The sequence below is a fragment of the Ischnura elegans genome, chromosome 2, assembly GCF_921293095.1.
Source record: "Ischnura elegans chromosome 2, ioIscEleg1.1, whole genome shotgun sequence".
Taxonomy (NCBI): Eukaryota; Metazoa; Arthropoda; class Insecta; order Odonata; family Coenagrionidae; genus Ischnura; species Ischnura elegans.
In genome coordinates, this window is record NC_060247.1 from 110,389,089 (window position 1) to 110,397,478 (window position 8,390).

The window sequence follows — 8,390 nt, forward strand, 5'->3', positions numbered from 1 at the left end:
TTAAATATAACTATTAACAGGCACAGATCTGACAAAAAATACCTCTTTTTATTTGATGCTCATCAATAAACACCTTGAATGATAAACTGAGTACAATTTCTATTTTAACATTTAATTATTTAAATAATTGGCCATATAAAACAATAATATCAAAGATACAACAAAAATAACTTCAAATTCGGATTCAGCGGGTAAAACTCTGAATACGCTTCTTCATAATACAACAGCGACTAAGAATAAAGGCGGTAACAATTTCGACCACCTTTTTTCGATTTTGAACCACTGTGCGCCCTGACTGCAATTTTAACATTCGAAACTACAAAGTGCAAAAAAATAACTTTTTGCATCGTATTTCCGCAAACCGTACGATCAAGTGCGCCTTCAAACCTTGATTCTGCGATTCGAATAAACGATTTCGTGAACTTTGCTAAAAATGTGGCTGCGGACTTCCGGAGGAAGGCAAGAATGTGTAGGAATGGGTAAGTTAGCGGGCTATTTTAAGGTTTTCGAGTATGATTTGGCCATCTCGTACAGTTCATTTCCACGCCAAGGCATCATTTACTTTATCGGGGAAGCTGAATGACAAGCCCGGATTTGAAATGAATGTTCTTATCTTCGTTGAGTGACGAAATGGCGCCGATAAAAGAGGCATCTCTTAAAAGTGTGGTGCTAGGCTTCTCGATATTCTGGTTTCAAGTGGGGGATTGAGATACTTCAAATGTACCACTATCCCAGAGTGTCCTCTCATGTCTGTTCACAATTTTCCGTTTTCTTGATAAATATATATTTTTGACATAAGCTATTGTGCTTGTATACTATTGCAAGCGGTGTGTGCTCCCGCCAAACATACATCGTGCCATGCAGCATAAATCGCAATAGTAATAGACTTTCAAAAAGTGTTAAAAGTCCTACGGGGGTTAAGTATTAAAGAAAAATTTACGGGCTGTGTAGCAGCAAGCTAAGATGACAAAGGTAAATAACGGAAAATAACGGGTAAACCCGTGCATGAAAGTGAAATATGTAATTATAAGAGGAATTAATATCACAACATTATAGCGCAAGAATGTGTTGCAGTAGGAATAATATATTGGCCATCAAGATTGGAAAACAAGTGATGGTTATGACAGCAATATTCTGAGTGCACAAGATTGCACTTGCCAATCAATTAAACACCTAGATTTCATGAAACCAACAGCACCGATTTTACAAGGGATATTTTCTATTAACCATGATGGAATGAAAATAGTCCCAAGGTGTCAAAAACATGACCATGTGAATCAGCACAACTATTTGGGCAGCGCATTATATGAAAACGGATATAACAGTAAAGACATTTGGAAGATAAATAGAAATAGAAGAATTAGTGTTATAGGTAGATAGAATGTGATATTGTAGCGCTTTTCGGTGAAAAAATATGGACATTAAGGAAAAATAACGAGATGAGACAAGAAGCATTCGTAAAGCGCGTGTGTTGGAGAATGGAGACGTTGAAGTGGATGGAAGGGTGAATGACGAAGCGCTAGACATCGTGGGAGAGATAAGAACGATTTTTGGTTCATTACGGAAGGAACTCATGGTTTGGAATGATCGAGTTAAGAGGGGAGTACGCTAAAAATCATAATAAGATATGCGTGAAAATCACAAATGCGATATTGATAGACTTTTACGATTTTTTGTTGCCTTTTTGCCTTTGCCAAATTTGCCTTTTTTACGGCAAAATTCGTACATTTTGTGCCGAGTGCAGTTTAATCCTCCGCCGACACTCACAGCTAAAAGTATTTGAGTGACTGGCCAGCTAGTTGGCTGGGACTCAACGTGGCCGCGAACTACAAGTGGGCGCGGGCAAGCTACACCTCCAACACTATACGTCTTATTCCTTAATTTATCATTTTTCTACCACATAATTATTTAAAATATTCTGTATTTTGTCATATAACTTTGTTTCACTACATTTCATCGTCATCTATCTCATTATGAAAATAAAAAAAGACGCTACAAAATGCGATAAACTGTTATTGAAAGTACGATACAAAAAAAATTAAATTGCGATATTCACGTACCTCTAACCATAATATATAACCATGGTATATATACATATATATTTTTCCATATAATCGGGAAGCAGTGTTGCAAGAGGGAGGAATTCTTGGTAGGCGGGTGAAGGGAGGATGAGAGAAATAGCATAGCCAGGATTTTGAATTGTAGGTGGGGAGGTTTACCGGAGATTTCGGGGCTCATCCAAAGTGTATGAAAAATAAGGGATCGGGGAAAATTTTGCCATTTTTTAAAATATCGATAGGGTAATTTTTAGGACTCAAAAACAGTAATTTTGTATGAGTATTCATTAAAATAAAGAAAAGAGTTTTACATTTTACCGCTGGGAATCCCTAGAAAAGTTTATATATTCGGTTCGCCGGGAAAGTTTAAAATCTAACATAAAGTAGTAAGGGCTCGAGGGGGGTTGCAACTCGGAAAACCACTCCCCCGTGGCCAAGCCACTGGATGAGAATAAAATTAATAGTCTGGAATGAAGCGTATAAGGGGCCGTATTTTGATTCGTTAAGGGAAGTCCAAGAAGTGGAAACTGCCGACTTAAATACTAAAATTCTTCTTGAAAACCCAACTTCATTGCTAGAAAATTTAATAAAGAACATGTAAAACCCTTGGAAAATTGAAATTCTTAGATAATTTAATAAATGACATTATATGATATTATTAATAAATATTTTAATAATTAAAATGTTTTGATTTTCTACTGTTTTTAATAGTTTTCTCTTACAAACAGGAGGTTCTTTTGTCAAACTATTTAATATATGGCTATTTAGTGGAAAGTGGTCGCATTAAGATGGGGTGAAGTACAAAAAAAATAAATGTGATGGAAGAAAAACTTATTGAATTGGTGAAATCAGCGAGCTTGTTCAAGTAACGGTGAAAATTGTATTACCCGCAAATAGACAAATGGTTTTCTGGTGTAATCAATATTGCACGAAGTCAACATGATTTTCCTTCATTTTTCTGTAATCAAACCTCCCTTTGTCATATATTTTATGATGAGGTGCATATAAATTTAAAGTTATTGCAATAAGCAAATGATTCTACGGGTAGAATTATGATTTATGCGAGTACATGACGATGACCTGAAATATGTTAATGGAATTGATCTGACTGATTTATTATTTTTTAAACAGGAAAATAGCTGATTTTCTGGATTGCTCCAAGGAACTCGTCGCATCATGCTCAGAAAAAATAGTGCAAACTCTAAGCACATTTAAAACTAAATTGTTCAATTCTGATGCCTGCGCTGCATACAATTGACCTAGTCATCTCAGATGGAAACGAAGTGTGCGTATAAAAAAACATTTCTCATCAGCAGTATCTCAATAGTAATAAGGATATGGCCATTTGGCTGAAGTACTTAACCATGGGATATGTACTCCTTACATTTCATTTGAAAAAGAGATTTTAATGGATATACAGAATTGGAGTACAAATGCAATGCTTCCATGATATGTAATTGTGAACCTTAGTTGGTGTTTCCTTATTCCACTCCTGGTATAGACCTTTGAATTTCCAACCAATAAATTAAAAACCATTTAGAGCAACCCTATTTATTTATGAAACCTTATACCATTATGAGAGATCCATCACTGCTCTGTGATATATAGAATATTTTGATTATCTATATTTCGACTGCCTTGTTCAATTTACAAGAAAAAATGAATTATTCATACCACCTATGAGGGACGAAGAGTTGTCCGCTCAGAAAAAAATTTGATGCAAAAGTAAGCGTAATCTGTGATTATTTATTACAGTTTTCATTTTTACGAGTGATTTCAAGAAAAAAAGAGTCTAAACAAAATGGATTTATGTCTATCAGATGTGTAATACTTACTGTGACACTTTGAAAACGCAAATTTTACATCCACTAAGTGTTAAAAAGCTCATTGACATAATTCCCTCGTGTTACCTGTTTGGACTGACTGAAAAACGTGTGAAAAAGGTGTGACAGGGAATTCCAATGATATAAATGTAACACGTAATCGTAGCAAATCTTGGCAACAGTTTTATTTTAATATCAATGATAAAAAAATTGGTAGAGTAGAAGTATTGTGAAGGATTATATGCTGTGTTCGTTTTTCGTGAACATTTCAGGGCATTATTTTTCTTTTTTGGAATTCTTGCACTTAAATTCTTATTACGTTCTTCTATTCCTGGAATTTAATTTCATTTTTTGCCTTCATTCGGCTGCAAATGAAGGAAACTTACAAAAATATTGAAACGTACAATCAAAATGATAGTTTGAGGCGTGATTTTGTGCAATCTACATCTACATCTACAAATTACCCTGCGAGCCACCTCTAGGGTGTTTGGCAGGGGGTGATCAATCACCAGCATGCAGCATGCATTTGGACTCCCACATGCACACCACACCGTCCAAGAAACGTCCCGTATAATAACAAACTATACTACTATATGCTGTTAGAAATAGAATATAGAATAGAAATTCAGAAACATGCAGTAAGTTTTACATAGGTTAGTAGGCTACACTACAAGTCATGCAATCTATTTACGCGTTCTATTGCTGCCGTTATAATCTCTTATTGATCGTGGAAAAAATGACATTCGGAATCTGTCTGTTCTGCAATCTATCTCTCTTATTTTATTTATATGATCTGATCTTCCGTAGTACGTTGGCGTCCGCAAGATATGGTTAACTTCGTCAGAAAAGACACTGCTCTTGAATTTATCTAAAAGGTTTAGTCTATTTTTCAATCTACGGTCCGACAGAGATTCCCATCCGAGTTTATCTAAGAGGTCAGTTACACTAACAAGACTATCGTAACGACCTTTCACATACCTGGCAGCTCTTCTTTGCACGCGTTCTAACTCTGTTATTAAGCCTTTTTCATGAGGGTCCCAAACACTGGCAGCGTATTCCAAATGTGGTCTAACGAGGGAAAAGTAGCTAATTTCTCTCACTTTGTCGTCGCACTTTCCTAATATTCTTTTGACAAAACCCATTTTACGATTAGCTTGACCGGTTATTTCTCGAATATGTTTATTCCACGATAGATCATTATTGAGTCTAACCCCTAGATATTTCACAGATTCAACTGCCTTTAACTGCGCGCCCCGAATGACATAGTTACGCTGTAGGGAGTTATTCTTCTTCCAGAAATTCATTACGACGCATTTTTCCAAATTTAATTCTAACTGCCAAGCATCGCACCAAGCTTGGATAGCAGCAAGGTCATTCGTTAGTTCATCTATATCTTTGCTGGAACGAATTTCTCTGTAAACTACAGCGTCGTCTGCAAATAATCGTAACTTACTCTGCACTACTTCGCCAATGTCGTTTATATAAAGAAGGAATAGGAGTGGGCCAATGACACTACCCTGAGGAACGCCAGAAGTCACTCTAACCTCATTGGAGACTGCACCGTCTAATACTACTCTTTGGACGCGGTCGCTCAAAAATTCTCTAATCCAGGAAATGACATCTTCGTCTAGACCATAAGATTTCAGTTTTAATATTAACTTTCCGTGGGGTACTTTATCAAATGCCTTTTTGAAATCAAGAAAAATCGCGTCTACTGGAATGTTGTCTTCCCCGGAGACTAAAATCGGTTCATAATAAGCTAAAAAAAAGCCTTGTAAATTTCACATTAGTTTTTAATAACAAATTGTTTCTACTCAGTGCGATGTCGTTAGGTTCAAATACAGCGTATGGGGAGAGCATGACCATATATCCATTGAGTCAGTAGGGCTGGAAACTCTAGGTGGGGAAACTAGGAAAGAGGGTGCGAAGGTCCTTACGTTATGCAAAGCTACCAAATGGTAGACAAACAAGTTACAAAATTACAGACAGGGAGGAACATAAATGATATAAAATGGAATATGGCTGACTGATTTATTATTTTTTAAACAGGAAAATAGCTGATTTTCTGGATTGCTCCAAGGAACTCGTCGCATCATGCTCAGAAAAAATAGTGCAAACTCTAAGCACATATAAAACTAAATTGTTCAATTCTGATGCCTGCGCTGCATACAATTGACCTAGTCATCTCAGATGGAAACGAAGTGTGCGTATAAAAAAACATCTGCATGGTTTTACAACACAAAATGGCGTACCCATTTTTCGCGTGTGGAATTGGAAGTGAAGTAGACATTATCTTTCGTTTACGAAATATGTAACTCGGAAAATCTACATCACAGTGTAAAGTAGACGTTTCTTAAGAATGCTGAGAAGAAATCTTTGGAAAAAATTTGCTACCAACGAATGTAGATAATGCGAAACAGAGTTCGCGCTCTTTCCTCACGATGTTCTCAAATCTGATGAATCGAAAAGACAGGTTGACGCATTATTTCTAGATTTTAAGAAAGCTTTTGACACGATACCTCAAAAGAAACTTTTATACAAATTACAGTAATGCGGATCAAACGAAACAGTGGTAAACTGGATACGCGACTTCCTGAATGATCGTAAACAAGAAGTTGTTCTAAACGGAGTAGCTCTGATGTAGTTAAAGTGACATCAGGTGTTTCACAAAAAAGCGGTCCCCTTTTGTTCCTTATATACATTAATGACCTCTGCTCCCGAATTAGCAATAAAAATATGTTTATTTGCTGATGACGTCGTCATCTATCGCGAAATCAGTGATCATGAACTATGACTATAAAATTCTATCATCGGATTTAAACAACGTTCATTTGTGGAGCCAAGAGTAGGGACTCGAACTTAATCTGAGCAAATGCATGTCGGTACATTTCTTGCGGAGTTCGTCCAACTATAACCATGTTTATGCTGTGGATGGTATTAACATAAAGGCGAAAGACCAAGTGAAGTACCTGGGAGTTACAATAACCTCGAACCTCTCGTGGAGAACACATATAAGGAATATTTTTGGAATAGCCCTGAATAAATTAGGATTCGTCAAGCGTAATGTGCGAAGATTTTCGGATGAGAAAATAAAAGAAAAGTGCTATTTCGCACTCACCCGACCGCACCTTGAATATGCAGCTTGAGTATGCTCCGGTTCAGAAAGACTTTATCCGCAAACAGAATAAAATACAAAGGAAGGCTGCGCAGTTCGTCTAAATCTGCTACAAGCGGACAGACAGCGTTATCCAGATCTTAAACGAATTAGGCTGGGAGCCACTGGAGACTTGGAGGCTGCGAACTAGGCTTAGATTGCTTGAAAAATTGAGAATGGATATAACTTTAAGAGCGACTCGGAGAACATAATATTAGAGCCACACTATTTTTCCAGGTCCGATTTAAGCGATAAATAAAGAGAGATGTTTTTCCGAACGGTTAGATATAGAAATTCGTTTTTCCCCGGAACCATAAAGAACTTTAATAAATGCTAACTTTGTTAGAGCACTTCATTTTTATGTGTAAAAGGCTGGTCTCCTAACACCCCCTTCCACATGCCTTTTAGGCTGCTTGCGGAGTTTTATGTAGATGTTTTATGTAGATGAAGGAAAAGTCAGCGATATTTCGATCGCGCGTCAAGTCTGAGCTATGCGACGCGAGACCCTGAGGCTCGGTAACTGCGGTCGATTTATCCAGTTTTTAATATTTATTCCTTAAAAATCTTCGTTTCAGCATGGCAATTGGTCAGTATTGGCCTAAAACACTATTACCCGGATAATGGATCGATCGACTTGACCATTTAACGCATAACTCTCGTGACGATTTTTGTCCGAACCATTCTACGGATAAGAAGTATACTTCGGATATTGAAGTATCGTTAAGAGATTTAGTCGGAATGCAAAAAAAGGGAGAGAGAAATAATCAATTTCTGGGAATGGACACAACTGTTGCTCTTTGTCCCTACCCTTCCTTTTCAATCCTTGCCGAGGTGAGTCGCGCATGAAGGAACTTTCATTGCGACGAACAGCCTTGGAAGGTACTTGGATTCCTCCACAATGGTTTTCCTTTTTCCATTTGACCAAGGCTATGGTAAAATTTTAGGACAAAGAAAGCGAATGTTACTAATCTTTGAACATATAATATGCATCTTATTTTAAGACGGTAAATTCAGAGTTAACTTGAATTGGGCAAATTTCTCTTTCGGTCGTCCATCATGAACAAATTTGCTAAGGGAAATATTTTAGACTTTTTTCCACTTTTCCCGATTTCGGTCCACCGTGCAGCGGTATCTTTGGGCGATGCGAGGGTGGGCGATGATTAACTGTCACAGAGCTATTACTTATGTAAAGAAGGTTTACGGTAGTTAGCCGGCAATCCTGTGATTTATAGGGCAAAATCCTGTATTGTGGAAATAACGAAATTCCGTTTACAACTTAACTTTTCATCATCGACTATTTTTAATACTCTGACATTTCAATGCACTGAAACATTTTGACTAGTTGACAATAAAAGG

At 36.9% G+C, this 8,390-nt stretch overlaps 1 protein-coding gene across 1 annotated transcript in view; it reads left to right on the top strand.

Annotated features, from left to right (window-relative positions):
* The window catches only part of LOC124154400, a 54,521-nt gene extending 50,925 nt beyond the window's left edge, over nt 1–3,596 (top strand). The window contains exon 6 of the mRNA XM_046528102.1: nt 3,189–3,596. Within this exon, the coding sequence (XP_046384058.1) occupies nt 3,189–3,315 (127 nt within the window). The 3' untranslated portion in view covers nt 3,316–3,596. The remainder of the gene's footprint in view (nt 1–3,188) is intronic.
* The last annotated feature ends 4,794 nt before the right edge of the window (nt 3,597–8,390 follow it).